Source organism: Mirounga leonina, unplaced genomic scaffold (assembly GCF_011800145.1).
Source record: "Mirounga leonina isolate KUSES-001 unplaced genomic scaffold, KU_Mleo_1.0 Mir_418, whole genome shotgun sequence".
Lineage (NCBI taxonomy): Eukaryota > Metazoa > Chordata > Mammalia > Carnivora > Phocidae > Mirounga > Mirounga leonina.
The window spans coordinates 13,947,287-13,971,356 of record NW_023270739.1 but is presented as its reverse complement, the minus strand read 5'-3'; the positions used below and the strand labels follow the sequence as shown (position 1 = coordinate 13,971,356).

The window sequence follows — 24,070 nt, the reverse complement described above, 5'->3', positions numbered from 1 at the left end:
CTAGTGGTGTGGACTGGGCTGTGTCCCCGGCGTCCGTGAGTCCCAGCAGTGTGGACCAGGCTGCTCCAGAAGCATGTCCTGATCTGGCCCCTGTGCCAGAAGCCGGCCGGGCTTTTCTACACACATGACCACTATGGAAAGGTGGAAAGCTATGGTAACTCTAAGTACCTCCCCAGCACGTAACCAGGTCCTGGCATGTTTTAATGGCTGTTTCAACCCCAGGGGCACTTGTGTGTGGCCTGGAAACCAAATCATTGGACTTTCACTTACTTTTCAAAAACCCAGCTTTCACATGTAAAATCAAGCTTCTTGCCTGATCTCTGAGTCTTCCCTAGTCTCTTTTCCCTTCTCCAGCCCCCCTCCCAGGGGTCAGGGATGGGAAAGACTCCAGGGTGGGTGATGGGCAAGAGTGCCGTCACTCACAGGACTAGATGATAAAGTACCTGTTGGTATTTAGCGGCTGAAATTGCCTGGTCCCAGTGTCCCTCAGGTCACAGTGGCTGGATCAAAACCTGAGCTCAGCCATTTCAATCCCACTCATACAGGTGTCGCTGGGTCATTTGCTGAATCGGGGCAGGTGACGTCATCTATCAATACCCTCAGCCTCCGGAGTCTCATTGGGACCCTCCTTCCCAGCTTGCTAATCACTTATGAGACCAGATGGCAAGACACATGGTGATTTATTTAGCAGCGACAAAAGGAATTAGAATCTTTCTTTCGCTCTGGAGCTAAGCATCTCTTAAGTATTTTTTAAGCACTTCTTTCTGGACACAATCCACAAAGAAGGCATCAGCCTTGTGCTTTGAACGTGACGTGGATCATCTAGTTGAATCCTCACTGTGCACTTTTGTGTGGTAGGTGTTACCAGTCCTATTAGAGATGAGTGAACCGAGGCCCAGGCCAGTTAAGGGACTTGTCCAAAGTCACAGAGCTGGGATGCCCACCCGACCCGTGCCCCTCGGCTCCAGAAAATATGCCCTTTCCACAATGCTGTGCTGCCATTGGGCTCTTTAACTGGAAGACAGTGTTGGTGAGAAGCATCCTACACATCGTGTAGAGGGCAGGAGGCCAGACGTTGATTTTTGCTTGACGGAAGATGTCCAGATCCCCCAGGGAAAAGATCTCCAAACCCGAGATTTCCCCATGGAATGAAAGGAAGGGAAAGTTTATAAAGCCTTTGTGGGAGGAAGTAACACCGGGACTATGGATGTCAAGAAGGGGCCTTACCTGATGGTGGGGGCATCTTCAAACCCGGTGAGCTCCATGGTGCCCAGTCCTGCACACCTGAGCCTGCCCACCTAGCAGGACTGAACCCCCCCGCCCCCCCCCCCCCCGCCGAAGCCAGAAAACACAGCACTCCTTGGAGAAACCCCTGTGGCCCGGTATGCCTCCTGTGGGGCCAGGGCTGCTAAGAGATGGGGCCGGGCATGCAGGTCTTGAGTTCAGGCTCAGGAGTCTGAAACCCCGCAGAAGGCAGTGGAGACTCACTAGGGGCTAAAAGCATAGGAACAATGGAGTCAAAGTTGTGTGTAGAGGGACTGTCTGCTCTGGAGGGGACCCGGGCCTGGAAACTCCAGGAGCAGGCCAGACTAGAGCCTATGTGGCTTGTGGGGAGAGGTGACCTGGGCACACAGTGGTGCCATTCCCACAAGTGAGGACATGGAAAGAGATGGCTGACAGCTCATTTTCAGATATTTTAAGTTTGAGATTCCTCTGGGACCTTACAGGCTGATGACCAAGGAAGGGACAGGAAATTCAACCACCTCGAGAATGAAATGAGTGTGCCGTGTTCAGTGGAAGGGAGAGGAGGAGGGAGGGCCGTTTTACAGAGGAGGCTGCTGGGAAAGAGGCCAGTGACTCAAGCTTCTAGGGCGAATGCCCAGCCTGGCCGAGCTGGAGCTCAGCCCTGAGGCATCCAACTCTGTCCCATGTATTTCCAGATGTTTCTGGTTAGAAGTTTCTATAAAACTCTGAGAAAATGCCCCGCCCTTCTGGATTCTGGCCTGACTGAGGAGCACTCAGGCTGACTGAGCTGTGGCAGAGCCTGGAGCAGCAGGGTGGGCAGGGGGCCAGGCCCCGCGGCGAGGGCGTCTCGGGAAGCCCGTGTGGATGGCCATGCGCCCAGCGAAGGCTTCGCTTTGCCCTCAGCTGGTTGAGTGGGGGCTTCAGCGAGCAGCCCTTTGAGATGCTGGTTCAGTTCTGAGCTCCTCCCAGGTACCCATGGAAGACACGGGTCCTTTGGGTCCCTTCAAGGCCCCCAAACAGACCTGTAGATGTGCTAGAAGGCAGTGTAAACCACCCGGAAAATCCAATTCATGAAAGCCAAGGAGAAATGCGTCCCTCCGCCGTGAGGTATCCTCGCAGACCTTGATGGAAACAGAACATGGCCTCAGGGACAAGAAGGCAAAACCATGCCCTGTGGCTCCGAGAATTGAAACGAGTGGTATCGTTGAGAAGAAAATGTCATTTCCCCTAACAGCACGTATAGATGATCTTTATGGGCTATGCTGACTAACCAATTAAACCTCCATCGGAACTTCGGGAAGGGAATTTATTGTTTTAGTTGAGCTATAATGGACATAGAACATTCGTTTCGGATAGACAGCCTGATTCGACACTTGCATAGATTGAGAAGTGATCACCATCCTAAGTCGACTTAACACCCCTTAGCACACAGTTGGACATTTTCTTCCCCTGGTGGTGAGAACTTTTAAGATCTACTTTCTTCGCAGCCTGGGGAAGACCGTTCAATCAGAGCTTCCTTCCTGAGGGTTTATTTAGTTCAATACTAATCGCCCGAGCATCTTTCCTGCACCCGGAAGCCGTGCCTGCCCCTTCGAGGTAGATCTGGGCTGTGGGTCGGCCTGGGTGCTCCTGGCCGTTCCCAGTGGGAGTGGCTGAGGTCACAGAGGCAGTCTGCCTGGGGGTCACTGGCTTGGGCTGCAGACCCATGCTCCAGACTTGGACTGCCAGGGTCAACTCTGTGCCCCGCCACTTACAAGGTTGAGAGGTGTTTGAGAAGTCTGAACCTCAGTTTACTCATCTGTAAAGTGGGTGATGCTTCTCAGGTTATCGTGGGGTTTAACAGATGGTGGCTACCAGCTGCTCAGCAGGATGCCTGGCACTCAGAGGCACCCCCGTCCCATTGCTGAGCTCCCACCGGCGCTCCCCGTGTGGCCCCCAGGCAGCAGCCACGCTCCAGTCACGGAGCACCCGGCTTCCGGTGGAGGGTGCTCAGAGGAAGCCCACACAGGCTATACTTTGAGCAATTCCCAGACCTGGGGTGGTTGAGTATCCGTGACCTCATTGAAAGATGGAGAGGTCCCCGTGTCCCCAGGGAAGAAGCGGGAGTCCACCGCCACAGGGGGCCCTCTTCTCCCGGCCTGGGCCTTCCCGGTCTGCCCCTCTCCTGCCGCCATGTCTGACCCCCTCACTGGGCCCAGCACCTCGGCTGCCACGTGACCAGCACTCCCTCTGTGTTGCCCTCCATAAACGCAACATCTGCTTTGCTTCCTCCTTCCACCTGAGCCTGCAGGTGAATTAATAGTTTTCTGGGTCATTCCGGGTCACTCCAGACCCCACACTGACCCTTTGCCCAGCACTTTCCTCAGGCCAGTCCAGAAAAACGCAAGGGCGGAGGTATTCCTGCCTCTCTTGAGCGACTATAGTTTTTATGTCTTTCTAAAGAAAACAGAAATAGAGGAGGGTGGTCTCCTGGCCATGTGCTTGTGCCCCCAGGGCCAGGCCAGGAGGATGCGCTGAGCAGGGGAAGTGAAAGGGGCCCTGCGGGAGGGGAGTGCTTGGGTTCTCTCCAGTGAAGGCCCTGTGGTCGGCCTGGGTGTCCCAGCTGTCACCAGGTTACTTTGTTCCTGGAGTTGAAGGGTTCCCCGCCACAGGAAGTAGACTCATTCATGGAAGTCAGCCCCCCTCAGACCCTGACCCCACTTCTTGTTCTGCATCTGTTCGTTGCCTTGGCTCAGAGAATAACACTTAGTGTATAAAAAGATTCCCAGTGGCCCCCTCGCTCCGGCAGGGCCGTCATGTCTGTGGAGCTTCCTTTCTGGAAGGCCTGGGGGGGGGGGGGGGTGCGCCACAGCCTCCTGCGGGCCCCACAGGCTTGTCCAGCTTCAGTGAGTTGACCCGTCCCCATCCTTGCAGGCCCCCAGCCCATGCAGGGACAGCAGTGGAGCGGGACGGAGCCTCCGGCTTCCGGGACCCAGAGCGGAGGGGCCCGGCCTCGGTCCCCACCCCGCCCCCCGCCTACAAGGCCTTCCTTTGGCCCAGCTCTCAGCTTCTTCTCTCTCCAGCCTCTCGGGAACATTCCTTCCTCAGGGACACCATTCTCTGCCAAGGAAAGGGCACTGCTTGCGCTGTCTATGCCCCTTCATCCCCACACCCGCTTTGTGAGACGTTCCTGAGCATTTATGGGCCGAGGCAGACGTAACTCCGCGTCTGGTCTTTTTCTCCAACCTTTGAGGCAGGGGCTGCTGTTGAGCCCATTTCACAGCTGGGGAAACAGAGGCTTGGGAAACCTCAGGGCTCCAGGTAGTAGGTGCTAGATCCGGGCGTCTGACACCAGCATACTCCTCATCCCTGGGGTAGCTCTTGTCAGCTGCCACGCGGCATTAGGATTTTTTCCTTTCCTCGTCTGTGTGCCCTGTTAGAATGTGAGATGCATCCCTGAAGACAAACCTTATCTTGCTTCCCAGCGGGCCCCCTCCAGAGCTGCAGCCCAGGGCCTGGTGGTTTACCCGGGGCCAGCTGATGGGCTGAGGCAAGTATGGGGTGGCTACCAGGTTGAGGTGTCCCTCCAGGGGATGGACAGTAGGGCCAGGAGGTCAGCGACCTGCTGGGCAGTGGCAGGGGGTGAGCTGACCAACCCAGAGCCCAGTGATGGGCCAGGCGGGACCTGCAGGGTGTCGGCTGGGTCTGCTGCAGGCTAGGGAAGCCACCACGTGCCTGCCGGCGGTCAGGGCATCAGGGCCCTTTCCCACACCGCTCAGGAGTCTGGGCCAGCAGTGTGGGCACATGCAGGCCTGAGCCTTCTGTCCTCCTCTGCCCTGACCTCACCACTATTGGGCCTTCACCTGTGGGAGACAGGGAAAGGGAATGACAAGGGACATCAGCCATTCTCCCTCCTTGTTGGCACGTCCAGGCAGAGCTCTAGTCAGGGAAGGGGAATATGGGCTACTTCCTCCTCGTTTCATATACAAGGTTATAAGACAAGTGAGGCCTCAGGGACAGTCACCTGTGTACCTCCAGGACGTTCTGCGTTCAGGAAGCTATTACCACCATCACTTACAATCTTAGAAGGTCGGTGCTGTCATAAGCCCCATTTTACAGATGAGAATACTGAGGCCCATGTTAAGTAACTTGCCCAAGTTCCACAGCCAGTGGGTGGTGGGGCCAGATTTTCACTCTAGGCTGTCTGGAGGTAGAATCTGTGTTCTGAACCACGCTGCCACTCCACAGAAACAGCTACAACGTCAAGAAGACCTCTGTGGGGGTTTTTTCATGGAGAAGACCTTTTAACTTTGAATATTAACTGCATGCACATTTAGAGCAGCTGAGGGGCTGCTGATAGTTCTTTGCAAACTTTATCCCTTTAAAGTTCACAACAGACTGTTGGGTAGGTGCGTCTATCAATCCCCACTTTACAGATAAGGAAACCAAGGCTGGGAGGGGTAGAAAGGCCTGCCCCCAGGTCATGTGGCTAGACAGGGGCATTGCCAGGATTTGTGTCCAGATGTGTCTGCCTGACTCAACCCCTGTGTCAGGTCAGCTTCGCAGAATCCCAGACTTTCTGTGCAGGGTGAGAAACCAAATGCTCTCGATATTTGTTCGGTGCTCATGTAATGGGATCAGGGAGGCACTGATTTTTCTATAAAAATCCTGTCCTGAAATTGATCCATTCATTTCCTTCCACTGGCGCAGAGTCATTGCTTTTTGTGTTTTGATGGTCAAGACTTCGCCCACCTGTTGCTTTTGCTTTTCTTTAACGCTTTCCCAAATCAAGCCAGCCCAGGGGGGAAGACTTTGCCCTGTTTCCTATCTTGGGTAATAAGAGGTCACTGGCTCCTATTTGGTTTCTGGATTGCCACTGATCATGACCCCACGTGGAATAATATCCTCCTCTTAGGTTGGTGGAAGGTAGCAGGGATACTTTTCACGCCTCATGGAGATGTTTTGGCACCTCGGAGATGGCCCTTGGGCTGGCCCACCCCTCTCTGCGTCTCCGAATCCGTCCCTGTGCCACCAGCAAGGGCTGTGGGTGGATGGAATGAGAAGAAGCCTCTTTTCTCTGGCGTCTTAGCTCCACCACCCCCTGGGAGGGGGTTGATGAGTTCCCATCTCTGGGCCTCAGTGTTGCTGTCTGAAAATCAGAACGTGGTATCAGTTGTTCACCAAGGTATTTTCCAGCTCTGAAGCTCTGTGTCCCCGGGACTCTGGGGGTGTGAAGTCACTCCAAAGCTCTCCAAACAGAAGGGTGTTCGTACCTGTGAGGTCATTAACTTGAGGATGTCTTATTCACCTGCGGGCCCGGGTCAAGATCCATGCTGTCCTGTGTGGTGGCTCTGTTGTGTGTGTGTTCCCAGACACGACCTAAAAAGCAGCCCAGGTGCGTAGGCTTCTCAGCACACAGCTGGTGAACGTAGACACGTCTGTCCCGTGGCGCTGTAACGGCCTCCCTGTTATGCTTCCATGATCCCAAATGGGCCATCCTTAAAAGAGGGAGAGGCAGTGAAGTGACAGAAAATCTTAGTACTGGAAAGGCTTTAAGGTGTTAGCACAAAACTCACCGTCTCTAAGTCCTGCACGTGTTGGGCACTGAGTGGCACTTGGGATACCCAGTTAGCCAGGGGCTGTGCCAGCGCCCTGGGAGGGGGCAAAGTTGAACTCACGTCGTTCGGGGCACTGTGACTGTGATTAGGATGGAGCAGCTTGAAGCTAAGGGGACCAGGTGAGGGTGATGGAAGCAGCTCCTCGGGGGCCCCAGGTCTGTTGGTGACTGTGGAGGGGAGGAGGGCTCTGGGGGCCCCTCTGCAGCGCTGGCTCAACCTCCCCACTTTGGGGAAGGCCAGCCTTCCCGTCTCCAGGAGACAGACAACATGCAGACATGAAGGCCCCACCGAGTGGCTCGTGCATACCTTTTCCACAACGAGGAACTGGGATATTGTTGAACCGTGCTACTTGATTGGGAAATACATCAGCCTTGTTGGGTGTCTGTCAATCCAGAGTTCACTTCCTCTGCAATCCCAAGCATACTGTAGTCTGTTAGTACATACTGACAGGGGATCTCTGTCTAGCGAGGCAATTCCTCTTCAGACCTGCAGTTTGCTTACCAGCTGCCAACCCAAGGTGCCTCCATGGGCGGCTGTCCAGGTCCTGTGTCCGCGACACTGAACGGCCGTGAGCCCGCTCTTTTGCTCAGATGACTAATGTGTGGAACCCACTCGCATAAAAGCAACGCTCAGTCGGCAGTGCTCAAAACGGAACGCAGGACCGCCGTCCTTGGATGTGGCTTATCGAATTCCCACAGGACGACGGTCAAGGGCGGGCACACCAGGACAGCCCTACCCTCTGAGTCAGAATCTCTCAGGACCACCATGGACCCCCCCCCCCCCATGGCCCTTACGTACACTAAGGATTAAGAGCTGCTGTTAAGAGTGATAGGCTCGCCGTCCTGCTGGCCACTTAGGAAGCAACCCTCTGTGATAGGATATGTTATAATGATAAAGCACAGGGCTGTTGACCGAGGGCCTGCTCTGTGCGTGGCCCCATGCCAGGTGCTTTCTGTGTGGGCACTCACTGAATCCTTAGAACCACTCTGAGACGTAGCCACGATTGTCCCCGTTTTATAGATGGGAAAACCAAGACCTGAAGGAATCGAGTGATTTGGGCAAAACAGGAGTAGTTGAACATTCTGGTGAGTCTAGGAAGGGAACCAGTGAAGCCAGTTGGTCCAAGGAGGGAGAGACCAGAAAGAGAAGCTGGGGCTTCCCAGGCCCCTGCCCTGGAAGAACGTCGCCCCCTGGGAGGCCCCTCTGGGAGGACTGCTGTCAGCACCTTGGCTGGGAGACCGTTCGAGCCATTCGAAGCTGTGCCTTGGAAGCTTCCTCCCTGCTCCCCCCGGCCAGCAGTGACTTCCGAGGGCCCCAAAGCGTCCGTTGGCAGGTGCACATTACACGTGCCCGCTGACTTCTGATTTCCCAGGAAACCCAGCCTCCCAAGCCGGGTGGGGGCCACGTCCCTTCACCATTGTCCCTGTTCCTGGCTACCATTCATGGGAAGCCGGTCCAGCTTGGCAGCAGCCCCATCCCTATTCCTGCGCCCCTCCGCACCCTGCCCGGGCCTCCGGAAGCCCAAACAGCTGATCTAAACCGGAAATGCAGCCCCTGCAGCCGCACCTGGCCTGGCTGAAAGGGGGCCCTAGCAGCACGCGCCCCAGGCCAGGCCTTCCCAGGGCAGCCCTTGGCTCCAGCAGCCTCTGGCACGATTTCCCTCGTCCTGCTTCCTGGCCTCCCCAGATGGGTGGAAAGAGCCGCTCGCAAAGGCTGTCGCAGCTCTCCGCAGTGTTTCCAGCCAGCGCCCAGAGTCCCAGCGCTGTAGCTGCAGGGTCTGTGCCAGAAATCTCTGTGGGAAGATGAGGTGGGGCTGCAGGTTTAGGCACCAGGAAGCCCCTGCAGCTGCATCAGCCATTCTGTGGCCTTTAAAGTCCCTGCCATCCCCACGTCATTCATTCGACACAGCTTTGAGTGTCCGGTACGGGCCAGGCGCTTGGGGATACAGGAGTAAACAAAAAAAAGTGAAAGCTACCCGGCCTCCCAGAGCTTGCCTTCTGGAAGGGAGAGCCACACCGAATAAGGACCCTGGGATAAGAGCATCCGAAGGATGTGGGTGAGCACTAACCGGGAAAGGGGACGGGAGAGCTGAGGGTTCCAGTGGTTTCTCTTAACAACTCTTCTGATTGGGAACTTTCCTAATTGCTCTCTGGGATGCCTGCAGTCCGGCCGCTTCCACTTGGGCTTTCTCCCCCACCTCACCTGCTTCCAGGTTCCGTTAACTGAGCTGGAGCCGCTGGGGCAAGGGGGGTGCTGCCTCGAACAGCCTGCCCCAAGAAGGGCACCTCACCTCCTTACGAGCCCTAGCGTCCCCAGATGCCTGGCTGAGGGCGCCAGCTGGTGGCCCGTAACAAACCCAGCCCAAACAAGCATGGTTTGGCCCACGTATTAAGAGAATTTTTTTCATTGTAGCTAACATTTAAGAATGCCAAGATTTCACATAAAATCTGGTTTTCTGGCTCTTCTTGAGAAATGGAAACATCTTGAAAGACCAGGTTCCCATTCCCTCCTGGCAACAGGAGCCAGATTTAAGAGGCATCACTTACTTTCAGCGGCCCAGGGACTTCTGGCTGGCTCTGGGGGGCATTTTGAGTTTGTGACCCTAATCCGGGTCACAAATTTAAACCCTGCCTACAAAACAAGTAATTTAACCATTAGCCTGAAACCTCTGCTTGCTTGTTTCTGCCCACCAAGCCCTGGAGGTTAAAATCCCCTCAGAGCCCTTAGCTCCCTGTGGCCTTGTCAACTGAGCCTGGCTGGGCTTCTGCTTCTGGAGGTGAGTACTGGGCCCTCGGGCACCCAGGGTCTCCTGCACTTCTACCTTATCTGCCAGAGCTCAAAAGGCTTCCCATCTGTGCACCTCTTCCTTCTGCATCGGAAAGGTAGGAAAATCTCCTACAGACCTTGAGTCTTTGTAATCAAAAATCCTGTGCTTCCTCAGTGACAAGGACAAATCCTAAGCAACCGATTTCCTGGCACCGTTAAACCCTTTAGGTTTTGTGACAGATTCAGACCAGATTGTTTCTTTAGAGGTTCAGTATTTCTCTCCTTTCTTTTCTAAACATAAAAGCGTTTAAGCATTGTATAATTCCTAGTGGAATGCTAAGTGGCATTCTAAGGATGCATCCAAACATGTTTGAGAACTGTGGCCTTCTAGACCTTTGACCTCTGGCCCTGCTGAATGAACAGTAAGCCCCTTAACCTTAAATCCGAGGACTAGGAAAATGTATTTTGCCCAGGATCACGCTGAGGCATTGCTTGGGTCCCATACGTGCATTAATTTATAGCTGGTGGCATTGGAGCCTACAGGGCAATGCCCCCCCCACACCCCCCAGCCCCGGGCAGCTTTAGAATGCCCTGGGAGCTGGCCGCACTCAGAGCAATTACATCAGATCTTGGGGTGCGGGGGGCAGGACTCAGAGGTGTTTAGAACCCCTGCTGTGATCCCAGTGAGCTGTCAGGGGAGAGACCCTTAGCTCCAGCATCTCTACCCTCGAGATGGTAACTCCAATGGGGGATGTGTGGACCCTGGGAGGCCACACAGTGCAAAGTCTCAGAGCACAGCCCCAGTTCCTAGCTCCCTGATCTTGAGCAAGTGACTTCTTCCCCCTGTGCCTCAGTTTCCTCCATCCATAAGTTGGGACTAGGAGGATACCTATCTGCTAGAGCGTGAGGATTAATGGTGCGTGGCATATAGTAAATGCTCCACAAATGGTCGCTAGGATCTGTGTGCACCCCTCGTTCGCTGTGGATGTGGATCCTTCAGTGATCCCTGCAGACGAGCCCTTTTTGTGAGCAACGTTCAGGAATTTCTCTGCCAGAAAGAAATGTGGTAGAATCACAGGGAATCAGATCATTGGGTTTCTCTCTCCTCCGGTTCTCAACTCGGCAGGATGATGGCAGGTGCAGCCGAGTTGTCGGGAGGGGTCTTGTATTAGGATTTTCAAGTGGAGAAACTGAGCCCAGGCCCAAGCTAACAGTTGTTAATGGCGGATTGCACCAGACCCCCCTCACCTGAGGCCTGCGAATTTACCTTTTCCTCCGGGTTTCCGTTTCTCTGCGTCTTCCCCACCAGGGCAGCAAAACGGAACAGCTGCTCCTTCCCGTTGGGTTCTTGTGTCTGAAAGAAATTGTAAACACCACGGAAGATGTTTTAATTTAAAAGAAACCAGTTTTTCTTTCTTTTAAGATGAAACATCGTGAAGTTTTAAAGACTTTTTCAAACAGTCCCTCAATTTGGTACTTAAACTAATTATAGATGCCTTTTTTAACCGTCCACATTAAAAATAGACATCTAAATGAGAATGCAGGACACAGCCCAGAGCCACTAGCCATGTTCACGACTTCTTAGAATCAGCCCTCCTCTGACCTAATTTATACTTTTGGGAGATCAAAGGAAGATGAAGGCGGTCCGGGCTGAGAGCGGAGGTGGGTCCAGGAGCCTCTTGGCAGCAGACGAGGAACCTGGGATCTGTGTCCTGAGTTTGAGGGTAGCTGTGAGTTGGTGAGTTCCTCATAATAGAACCCTATGGTTCTCAAAGTGTGGTCCCTGGACCAGCAGCATCAGCAGCACCTGTGTTATGGGCTGGTGTCCCCCACCCCACCCCACCCCAAATTCACATGTTGAAATCAGAATGTAACCGTGTTTGAAGCGAGGGCCTTTAAAGAGGTGATTATATTAAAATGAGGCCATTAGGGTGGGTTCTAATCCAATAGAACTGGTGTCCTCACAAGACGAGGAAGGGACACCAGAGGCAAACGCGCACAGAGGGCATCCACGTGAGGAGGCAGCGAGAAGGTCTGCAAGCCAAAAAGGGAGACCTCAGAGGAAATCACCCCTGCCTCCCAAAACTGTGAGAAATTTTCTTAATTAATTTCTTAATTAAGCCACCCAGTCTCGGGTATTTTGTTGTGGCAGCCCGAGCAAACTAACATGCCTGGGAACTTGCTAGAAATGCAGTCTCAGGCCCTGTCCCTGATCTACTGAATCAGAAACTGGAGGTGCAGCCCAGCAAACTGTGTTTTAACAGTCACCTCCAGGTGACTCCCATGCATGCTAAAGGTTGGGAACCACTAACATGAGTGTTCTCAATACGTGGTGGTAGCCCCCCCAAAAGATGTCACATGATTGGAAGTACAGCTAGTCTGCCAAAATATAAACCTCTTTTACTAGGCTCTAGAGAAGTTCCAGTGTGTTCCTTAAATGGGACGGTGTACGTTAAAGTGTCCTGCAAATTCTGAAGCCGTTGATAGGCATGAGGTGCTCCTAGACCCGCCTCCGCTCTCAGCCCAGACTCCCTTCCTCTTCCTTTGATCTCCCAAAAGTATAAATGAGGTCAGAGGAGGGCTGATTCTAAGGTGTAGAGTGGTAATACTAGCATTCTGTCAGTAGAAGAAAGTGGCCCTCCGAATACTCCGGCATGAGCCAACTGATTCCAAGAATCTCCCTCCTCCACTGAAATTTGAGTCCTTTAAAATCTGGTACATTTTCCACTCCAAGTAACTGGAATGACTCAGAACAAAAGCAAGGAGATTTAATCACATTTCCGTTTTGTCCCTGCTACTAGGAAGCCCACAACTAAATGAGGTTCTTAATCATGGCCCTCATAGTTAGCATATTTGCTTTTTCCTCTTTCAATGTTGTCCTTTGTTGTGTTCTCTTAAAGAAGTGGAGAGAGAAAGGGAGTGAAAGAGGAAAGAGACTGATCTCCCCGCTCAGACAATTATCAGATCCCCTGATAAAGACAGATGTTCTCTTTCAGTGACGAAGGACCAAACTGTTCTTCATCAGTGAGTCCTCATCAGTCCCTTGTCTTCCCCTTGGAGAGTTCCCTAACTGATACTCAGGGAACCTGTTAGCTGCCCCCTGCTTGGAGGCAAGTGTGGAAGTGACCTGACCAGATTTGCATTTTTTAAGGTTAGAAGTCACCATCTACCTGATCACAATTTCTCACATGCTGTTGGTCCTAATAAGCATGGAGAGATCTGGAACTGGCCGGGCTGCCATCAGGAATCTCTCCTGCATCATCTTGGCCATGATGGGGCAGAGGGAGAGGGAGAAGGAGAGAAGCAGACTCCCCACTGAGATCTCACCACCCTGAGGTCATGACCTGAGCTGAAATCAAGAGTCAGATGCTTAACTGACTGAGCCACCCAGGGGCCCCTAAAATTATTGTAAGGTAAAAAAACAAACAATTTGAAATTGAAATTTGAATTGAAATTTGAAAAAATTGAACACTAGAGGGCCAGGTGAATTTCTTCCCCTGCAAGGGAGACTGGATATGACTTACATTTGAGAATGTGCTTAGTCTCTTGACCTGTGCCCCAAACCCTCCCGAGGGGCACTGGCCATACCTCGTTGCAGCAAGTGCACCATTTGTCACCTAAACTGTCATGGAGGAAAAGGAAATGGAAAGAGAAAGAAACCTCAAATACCACATTTCAAAGCCCCATTGAGTTAATTTTGTCTCTGCAACTGGACGTAAAATGACACCTTGGTATCGTTTCCATTTCTCATGGCTTTGTGGTCCTGAATGCGATATTAACTGACATGCTACCTCCCTGGAGATTCAGGGGGCCAGAGAATTGTCTACAACTGAAAAGAGCTAGGGAAAAAAAAAACTGGGGGAGATCCCTTGGTTTCTCTGCTCATTTAGTGATTTATTGCCTTCAAAAGAGTCTAAAGAGATTTGAACAGGCAAAACTGATGGGTCTTTTCTCCTTCCTAGTCCTTCCATTTCCTTTTGGATAGTTTGTTGTTGTTGTTGTTATTTGAATGGTATGAATGCTCCTCTTAAGGTGATGAATACTATCTGCTAAGAAGTTAGGAAATGGGAAACAAACCGAGGGTTGCTGGAGGGGAGGTGGTTGGGGGGGGATGGGGTAACCTGATGATGGGCATTAAGGAGGGCACATGATGTGATGAGCACTGGGTGTTACATGCAACTGACGAATCACTAAACTCTACCTCTGAAACTATGTTAACTAAATTGAACTTAAATAAAAATTTTTTTTAAAAGTCAGGAAATGCAGGTCAGGACTTTTCATATTCAAAATATTAATTGACTTCCATGACTTAGAACTGCCTGCAACAAAATTATAGGGCTGGTGAAAATTATCTTTGGGATTCCTGGCCCTCTCTTTTGGGTTTCTTTTTCTTCTTTCATAAAAAAAAAAACAAAAACGCCTACATATTAACTGCCCTCCTCGTACCATACCTTGTCCAAATCCTGCACTAGACTTGATCTTATTTTCCAAATGCTGAACCCATACCTGATTTGATTGATTTAACTGACATCCCTGCAGAGGAGGTGGTAGTATCCCCATTTTGCAGCCTAGAGAACAGAGGCTCAGAAGGTTAATGGTCTTGCCCAAAGGAGATCAAGCCCAGATCGTCTATTTTCAAATCTCATCCTCTCTCTTATTAGTGCTCTAAGGCCCTTTCCTTATTTTGCTATGTAAAACTATCCTCTTACATAATGCTAATCTTCTCTTATACATTAATACTCTGTATCAATTTGCTCAAAGTTATTGACTGAAGCCTTGGTTCTTGTATTCATCTCCTAGGGCTACCGGGTAGACCCTTCTTGCCTCTTGCCGGCTTTTGGATGGTGCTGACAGTCTTTGGCATCTTGTAGTTGGTAGATGCATCACTCCAACCTCTACCTCTGTCATCACATGGCCTTCTCTCTGTCTCAGAGTCTCTGTTTTCTCTTCTAATTAGGACACCAATCTTTGGATTAGAGCCCACCCTAATATATGACCTCAACTAATTGCATCTGTAAAATACCTATTTCCAAGTAAGGTCCCATTCTGAGGTTCCAGGTGAACATGAATTTTGCGGGGGGGGGGGGGGGGGGGGGACAGTATTCATCCTAGTACAACCTTTATTAAGGAATGTTCTGGCATCCATGAACATTTGGGAAGTTTCATTTGCTACACAGGGACCTTCCTGCTTTCATATCACATTTCCCTAAAGAGATTATTGAGCATCTGCTATGTGAGTGGCACTTTTTTAAGCACTGAAGACACAGCCATGGGAAGACAAAGTCCACACTAAATGGCACTTCTGTTGGACAGGGAGAACCTTATGCCATTGTGCTATGAAAGGCAGCCCTTCAGGAGAACAAAGTGTAGGAACTACAAAGTTTCATACCTGGCCCCAGACCTTGCTCATCATTGCTTCCACCACATTCGACTAGTCAGCAACTCCCAGTGGGGTGGAGTCATGGAGCTGGAGGAGGAGACTCTGCTTCTTGATGGGAAGAGTGACAGTGTAGCATCGCAAAGGGGAATGTCTATCAGGAGAGCACTAATGATCCCTCTGCTCTTTCTGGTAGTTTGTGAGGCTAAAAGTAGTGAGAGAATCTCCTTACTCTTCACACATGGAATTCTCATTAGAATTAGCATGGTCTTGGTTTGCTTCATTCCCTTGAGTGTGGAAATTTCAAGTGGTGATAGGGATCTTAGGCTCACCTTGTCCCACGGATATACCTAGATGACACCCACAGTCAGTGTAAATAACCCAGAAAATGACCCAAAGATTGGCAGAACAGACTCCCCACAGCTAAAGGTAGAAAAGAGGCCACATCAAAAATGGTGGGAAGGGCGGAGATATGGTCAGGAACCAAATTGATCTGGGACACTGTCCATGGGAGGGAAGGACACTGCAAACACAGAAAAGGGAGAGGAGCAGACCCCACACGGGCTCCCCAGGCACAGGGGACCTGCATTGGGAAGACAAACCCCAATAACATTTGACTTTGAAAACCAGAGGGACTTAGCTCCATGAGTTCTTACAATCATTGGGGCTTAACACTTAGAACTTTAAAAAATAGCAGGCTCAGCTCTAGGAGAGCCAGAGGGTGATAAGAAACTGAGGCCTCCCCAACCCCTTAAAGAGACATATAACAAACAACCCTGCTGAGATATAGCATAGAACCAGCAGCTTTAAAAAACACCTGGGGTATACAGGAAGGCAGTAAATATACAAATATGTTTAGTAATCTCAGGGTGTGTGCTGGAGAGGCAGGGATCTTTAGGAGACTTCTCCAAAAACAAAAGAGCTGGCAGGCACTATTTCCCTCCCTGCCCCCTGGCTTAGATGCATGGACATCTGCAGGAACCAGTGAAGCATGAACACTCTCGACGTAGCTTGCTAACAGTGCCCCAGCCCCACGTTCTCCTGCTGGCCTGTCCTGTCCAACCCAGCATCAGCAGGAGTCCATCCACAGTGGTGCCACAAGCCTGGCAGTGTGCAAGCAGCCCCGACAGGAACCAGCATCGCTCCAAAGTGCCTCCTTCCCTGTGGCGAGGAGATGATAACCACACGTGCCAGTCTGACTGCAGCCCCAGCAATGGGCGGGGGGGGGGGGGGGGGGGGGGGGGAGCAACATTGGTCCACAGGCTTTGCCCACCAACGAACGCTTCTCAAGGGACAACACAAGGAGAGTCCCTGCAGTTTGGTGCTACTGGAACTCCGGCAAATGCCTGGTCTGACCCAGCTCACGCCCAAGGCAGCCCCAGACTGGCCCACTACCACCACAGGGACCAAACCCTGCCCACAGCAGATCAAGAGAGCCATTGCAGATGAATGCACTGGAGGCAAAGTGGCTCAGCCACAATAGTAAGGCATGTGCAGTACACACAGGAGACCCCCCACCCCCGCCCGAAGTGCCAGGGTCTGGTGAACAGGGAGCATCGCACTGCAGGGCACTACAGGACCTCTTCTTCATAAGGCCACTACTTTCGAGAGCAAGAGATTTTCCTAATCCATAGAAACAGCCACAGAGAGTTAGACAAAATGAGGAGACAGAGGAATGTGTCCCACATGAAAGAACAGGACAAAAATCACAGCAAGAGAGCTAAACAAAACGGAGATCAGTCATATGGCTGGTAGAGAATTTAATGGTCATAAAGAAACTCACTGGACTTAAGAGTGGAGGATCTCAGACTCTCAACAAAGAGAAAATGAAGAATACAATGACTAAGATTAAAAATACACTAAAGGGAATAAATGCAGACTAGAGGAAGCAGAAGAACAGATCAGCAAGCTGGAGGAGACAGAATAAGGGAAAGCAGTCAAGCTGAACAGGAGAAAGAGAAAAGAAGAATAGAAAGTGAGAATGGGTTAAGGGAACTCAGTGATACAATCCAGCATAACATTTGCATTATAGGAATCCCAGAAGAGGGAAAAAGGGGGTCAGAATATTTATCTGAAGAAATAATAGCTGAAAACTTCCCTAATCTGGGGAAGGAAACAGATATCCAGATTCAAGAGGCACAGAGATCCATCTCAACAAAATCAACCCAAGGAGGTCCACACCAAGACACATAGTAATTAAAATGGCAAAAAGTAGTGATAAAGAGAGAATGTTCAAAGCAGCAAGAGAAAAGAAAGCAGTTACAGAGAAGGAAAACCTCATAAGGCTGATATTTTTTTTTCAGCAGAAACTTTGCAGGCCAGAAGGGAGTCACATGATATATTCAACATGCTGAAAGAAAAAACTACATCCAAGAACACTCTACCCAGCAAGGTTATCATGAGACTAGAGGGAGAGGTAAAGAGTTTCCCAAACAAAAGTTAAAGAAATTCATCACCACTAAACCAGCCTTACAAGAAATGTTAAAGGGGATTCTTTGAACCAAAACCAGAAAAAGACACAAAAATAGAGAACTACAGGCCAATATCTCTGATGAACATAGATGCAAAAATCCTCAACAAAATACTAGCAAACCAAATCCAACAATACATTAAAAAAAATAATTCACCACAATCAAATGGGATTTATTCCCAGGATGCAAGGGTGATTCAATATTTGCAAATCAATCAACATAATACATCACATCAGTTTAATAGAAAGGATAAGAACCATATATGATCGTTTCCATAGATGTAGAAAAAGCATTTGACAAAGTACAACATCCATTCATGATAAAAACCCCAATAAAGTAGGTTTAGAAGGAATATATCTCAACATACTAAAGGCCGTATATGACAAACCCACAGCTAACATACTCAGTGGTGAAAAACTCAGAGCTTTTCCCCTAAGATCAGGAACAAGACAAGGATGCCCACTCTCACCACTTTGATTCAACATACTACTGGAAGTGTCAGCCACAGCAATCAGACAAGAGAAGGAAATAAAAGGCATCCACATTAGTAAAGAAGTAGTAAACCTGTCACTATTTGCAGATGACATGATACTATATATAGAAAACCCTTAAGACTCCACCAAAAAACTACTGGAACTGATAGACAAATTCAGTAAAGTTTTAGGATATAAAATCAATATACAGAAATCTGTTGCATTTCTATACGCTAATAATGAAGCGGCAGAAAGAGAAATTAAGACACCAATCCTATTTACTACTGCACCAAAAAGAGTAAAATACCTAGGAATAAACCTAACCAAAGAAGTGAAAGACCTGTACTCTGAAAACTATAAAACACTGATGAAAGAAATTAAATATGACAAACAACTGGAAAGATATTTCATGCTTGGGGATTAGGAGAACAGATATTGTTAATGTCCATACTACCCAAAGCAATCTACAGATATAATACAATCCCTATCAAAATACCAACAGACTTTTTCACAGAACTAGAACAAACAATCCTAAAGTGTGTATGGAACCACAAAAGACCCTGAGTAGCCAAAGCAATCTTGAAAAAGAACAAAACTGGAGGCTTCAGAATCCCAGATTTCAAGATATACTACAAAGCTGTAATAATCAAAGCTGGCACAAAAATAGACACATAGAGAGCCCATGATTATATGCTCAATTAGTCTATGACAAAGGAGGCCAGAATATGCAATGGGAAGGACAGTCTCTTCAACAAATGGTGTTGGGAAAACTGGACAGCTACATGCAAAAGAATGAAACTGGACCACTTTCTCCCACCATACACAAAAATAAACTCAGTATGGATGAAAGACCTAAATGTGAGACCTGAAACCATAACAATCCTAGAAGAGAGCACAGGCAGTAATTTCTCTGACATCAGCTGTAGTAACTTTTTTTCTAGATATGTCTCCTCAGGCAAGGGAAAGCAAAGCAAAAATATACTTTTGGGACTACAGCAAAAAAGAAAAAGCTCTGACACAGATGTAGTGAAAAGAAGGGCCACATGCACCCCAATGTTCATAGCAGTAATGTCCACAATAGCCAAACTGTGGAAAGAGCCGAGATGCTCTTCAACAGATGAATGGATAAACAAGATGTGGTCCATATATACAATGGAATATTACTCAGCCATCAGAAATAAATACCCAACTTTACATCAGCATGGATGGGACTAGAGGAGATTATGCTAAGTGAAATAAGTCAAGCAGAGAAAGTCAATTATCATATGGTTTCAGTTATTTGTGGAACATAAGGAATAGCATGGAGGATATTAGGAGAAGGAAGGGAAAAATGAAGGGGGCGGAAATCGGAAGAAGAGATGAACCATGCGAGACTACGGACTCAGAAAAAAACTGAAGGTTCTAGAGGGGAGGGGGTGGGGGGATGGGTTAGCCCAGTGATGGGGATTAAGGAGGACACATACTGCATGGAGCACTGGGTATTATACGAAAACAATGAATCGTGGATCACAGCATCGAAAACTGGTGATGGCGACTAACATAACATAATAAAATAAAATTTAAAAAAAAAAGCTATGTAAGCAAAGGAAACAACAAAACTAAAAGACAACCTACTGAATGGGAGAAGATATTTGCAAATGATACATCCGATAAGGGGTTAATATCCAAAATACATGAAGAATTTCTATAAAACACCACCACAAAAACCAAATAATCCACTTAAAAATGGACAGGAGACATAAACAGACATTTCTCCAAAGAAGACAAACAGATGGCCAACAGACATTTGAAAAGACGCTCAACATCATTCACCATCTGGGAAATACAAATCAAAACCACAGTGACATTTCACCTCACACCTGTCAATTGCTAAAAGCACAAGAAACAAGTGTTGGCGAGGATGTGGAGAAAAAGGAACCCTCGTGCACTGTTGGTGGGAATGCAAAGTGGTGCAGCCATTGTGGAAAACAGTGTGGAAGTCACTCAAAATATTAAAAACAGAGTTACCATATGATCTGGTAATTGCACTACTGGGTATTTACCCAAAGAATATGAAAACACTAGTTCAAAAAGATACATGCACCCCTATGTTTATTGCAGCATTATTTACAATAGCCAAGATATGGAAACAGCCTAAGTGTCTAAAGATAGACGAATGGATAAAGAAGATGTGTTTGATACACACACACACGCACGCACAATGGAATTTTTCAAGGATAAAATATCGCCATTTGCAACAACACGGCTGGATCTACTGGGTATTATGCTAAGTGAAAGAAGTCAGAGAAAGGGGCGCCTGGGTGGCTCAGTTGGTTAAGCAATTGCCTTCGGCTCAGGTCATGATCCTGGAGTCCCTGGATCGAGTCCCGCATCGGGCTCCCTGCTCGGCGGGGAGCCTGCTTCTCCCTCTGACCCTCCCCCCTCTCATGTGCTCTTTCTCTCTCTCTCATTCTGTCTCAAATAAATAAATAAAATCTTTAAAAAAAAAAAAGTCAGAGAAAGACAAATACCATATGATTTCACCCATATGTGGGATTTAAGAAACAAAACAAGAAAGAGGTGAACACACTCCTAAATATAGAGAACTGGTGGTTACCAGAGGGGAGGAGTGTGGGGAGTAAAATAGGTGAAGGGGATCAAGGGTACGCTTATGATGAGCACTGAGTAATGTATAGAATTACTGAATCAATACTGAATACAACTGAATACAATCAATACTGAATACAACTGAATACAACTGTGTATCTGAAACAAATCAATATATTGTATATCCTGCACCAGATGCGGCACAAGGTATATTGTATACACCACGGTATATATATATATATATTGTAATATACCGCTGTATGTTAATTACATTGGGATTTAAATTTTTTTAATTAAAGAACAAAGGGAAAAGAGTGAATCATTGATTTCTCTGGAGCTCCCTTTAGTTCTGAACAGGGGAGGAGTAGGAACGGGACTGGAAAGGTAGGTTGGTGCGGGACCATGGAGGACGTCAAAGACCAGCGCGTGGACGGGCTCCGTGTTCTTGGGGCAGGAAGGCAACCAGGACACCATGTCCTCTGCAGCGCCAGACCGGCTATTCCATAGCTGTGGTGCGCCAGTTTCTCTATAGCTTGAACCATAATTAATATCAAGGTCCTTGATACTTAAAGGAAGAGCCACTTTGCGCATTCAGGAGGGTAGATGGAGGCATGGCCTGAAGCAACAACAGTAGGGTTGTCAGCACACCAGGGCGGTGAGCTGTGCCGTTTCCTACTCCAGGTGGACTCTAAGGACTGGCTCCCAGGATATGGCCTGTGAGGAGAAACTTTTGTTTCTAGAATTTAGAGGAGCACACACACGTCTTCCCTTTGGGCCCTTCTGAGGCCGCCAGCTCTCTCTGGTCTGATCCTCCTTGACTGTAAGCCCTTTAGGAGAATGTTCTGTCTCCCAGGGGTGCTGAGCTGAGTGCTGTACGCTGTGAGGTCTGGACAGATGTTTGAAAGGATGCATCAGTGGATGAATATGGCAGAGAAGAAAAGCTTGAGGGTAATAAAAGGGTAGTAAATGCCAATACCCATATATTTGGGTTTGAAACGATAGAATCCAGACTCTCACTGCTTTATGCACCAAAGCAAATGTACCGACTGAGGTCACAAAAGTCCAGGAGTTGAGGGGTCTGGTCTCAGCAATGTGTGGACCCAGGTATTGAGGTGACGTCACGGGGAGCACGTGCCTCTGTCTTCTCATCTCTTTGTACCCTCCCTTCCCAGTCTAGCTCTCCCTGCATGGTGGCCTTCCTCCCTGTCCCCAAGCTCCAGGCTGCCATTCTCACAGCACAGCTGCTTGAGAGGGAAAAGGAACTAACTGGGAATGGAAGAAAGTGGGTTCCCAGGGGAACATCAAGGCACTGGCACCAGAAGACGCACAAGGCAACAGATGTTCACAGTGATAGGCTTGTAGAGAAATTGGATCCCCTTGCTTTAAAGTAGATCGATCAAATGCCAGAGTCCCCATCCTTCAATCAAGAAGATGGGAGTGCTGGACCTCAGGGTAGAGGGCAAAGTGGGCGGCCTTGGTTACCAGGAGGACCCGAGTTTGAATACGGAGTCGGTTGCTCACTGTGTGATCTCAAGCTGGTGACTTAACCTCTCTGAGCCTCAGTTCCCTCTTTCTTAACAGCTAGCCGGTCAGCTCCATAAGGGCAGTTACCTCCTTGTATCTTTTGTGGCCGCATCCCCAGTGCCTGGCAGCAGGCTTCCTGGCAACGGGGGCGGGTCCTTGATACTGTTAAATCAACCCCGTTTCTAGATGGTTGTACAGGGAGAAGAAAAACAGCCGACGCGAAGCCCACTAGTAAAATGCCAGGCAGTTAGAGGGTGGTGCGTAAGCTACAGACTTGATCATTACTATGACTCCACAACGGGAACACGGTGGAACAAAGAACCCAAAGAGTCGAGGCAGCTGGGGCGGAGAATTAGGAAGGAGGACCCGCCACTTCGGTCGTGGGCTGGCGCTGCCCGGGGTGGGGGTGGGGGGCACCGCGCTGCCGCCGTGGTTGCGGACGCGGCCCAGGGGCCCATCCCCCGCGCCCGCCCTGAATCCGTGTTCCTCTCGTGTCCCCTCTGCAGCTGGAGCTCTCGAACACCGCCGTCCTGCACCAGATGAGGCGCGACCAGGTCACGGACACCTGTCGCGCCAACAGCGCCCTGAGCCGCAAGCGGCGGGTGCTGACCCCCGGCGACCTGAAGCACCTGGTGGTGGACGAGGACCACGAGCTCATCTACTGCTACGTGCCCAAGGTGGCGTGCACCAACTGGAAGCGGCTCATGATGGTGCTCACCGGGCGGGGCAAGTACAGCGACCCCATGGAGATCCCGGCCAGCGAGGCGCACGTGGCGGCCAACCTCAAGACCCTGAACCAGTACAGCATCCCGGAAATCAACCACCGCTTGAAAAGCTACATGAAGTTCCTGTTCGTGCGCGAGCCCTTCGAGCGCCTGGTGTCGGCCTACCGCAACAAGTTCACGCAGAAGTACAACACGTCCTTCCACAAGCGCTACGGCACCAAGATCATCCGGCGGCAGCGCAAGAACGCCACGCAGGAGGCGCTGCGCAGGGGGGACGACGTGCGCTTCGAGGAGTTCGTGGCCTACCTCGTCGACCCGCACACGCAGCGCGAGGAGCCCTTCAACGAGCACTGGCAGACGGTGCACTCGCTCTGCCACCCGTGCCACATCCACTACGACCTCGTGGGCAAGTACGAGACGCTGGAGGACGACTCCAACTACGTCCTGCGGCTGGCGGGCGTGGGCAGCTACCTGAAGTTCCCCACCTACGCCAAGTCTACGAGAACTACTGACGAGATGACCACAGAGTTCTTCCAGAACATCAGCTCGGAGCACCAGACGCAGCTGTACGAAGTCTACAAACTCGATTTTTTAATGTTCAATTACTCAGTGCCAAGCTACCTGAAGCTGGAATAAAGGGGGCGTGGGGAGAGGGGAGAGAATCGTGCTTTTTAATTTAAGATTTTTATTTGTCAAAAGAAATTATATGGATATTGGGTTATTTTGTAAAGTAATATTTCTTTGGGGAATGATGCTGCGAGCAGCATGGTTGAGAATTATTTAAAATCCTTAGTAGGGAAGGACGGCTGTCTTTGCGGGGGAATAGGATGGGTGTCCTTGTGCTTAGACGTGAATACCTGCAACACTGCCTCAGAGGTTTCCTTGTGCTCTGGTGAATTCCACGGATTGTGCGTCCCAGAAATTCTAATTAATATTATTTATCGTTATTTAAACATGGTCTCTGTGTAGATTTCTTTCTGTGGCAGCAAGATCCTGATGTCTTTGCAGAAGAAGTGCGTGTTTTTGTTCTGTGCTTGCTACAAGCTCATTCTGGGGCATGAATGTTCTCCTCGCTCACAGAGTTAACTGTGTGTTGAATGTTCTCCTCGCTCACAGAGTTAACTGTGTGTTGACCCTTGTGATGTCCGTTGATACCACCCTTCTTGGAAATCGGTGAGAAATAAGTAGAAAAAGGCACCTTTGCAAGGGACTGATTCCAAACAGATTCCAAGCAACCCAAGAGTCTGTTGCGCTAAGAAAAAAAAAGAAAATTTGATTTTTTCTTTTTTTTAACCCAAGGAGAAGA

The 24,070-nt window shown here is 49.7% G+C and overlaps 1 protein-coding gene and 1 long non-coding RNA gene across 4 annotated transcripts in view; one reads left to right on the top strand and one right to left on the bottom strand.

Moving 5' to 3' along the window:
* CHST11 (carbohydrate sulfotransferase 11) overlaps positions 1-23,827 on the top strand; it is a 256,129-nt gene extending 232,302 nt beyond the window's left edge. For 2 of the 3 annotated variants that reach the window (XM_034987692.1, XM_034987691.1), the window contains exon 3: positions 22,546-23,827. In XM_034987692.1, the coding sequence (XP_034843583.1) occupies positions 22,546-23,400 (855 nt within the window). In that variant the 3' untranslated portion in view covers positions 23,401-23,827. Of the gene's footprint in view, positions 1-8,843; positions 8,899-22,545 lie in introns of those variants that run through there. The other variant, XM_034987693.1, reaches the window with a different exon arrangement.
* Positions 6,625-15,025, bottom strand: LOC117998796. Its single transcript, XR_004676082.1, has 4 exons — positions 14,998-15,025; positions 10,876-10,962; positions 7,149-7,248; positions 6,625-6,722 (listed from the first exon to the last, which is right to left on the bottom strand). It is a non-coding gene; the product is annotated as an uncharacterized LOC117998796 (long non-coding RNA).
* Positions 23,828-24,070: the final 243 nt, after the last annotated feature.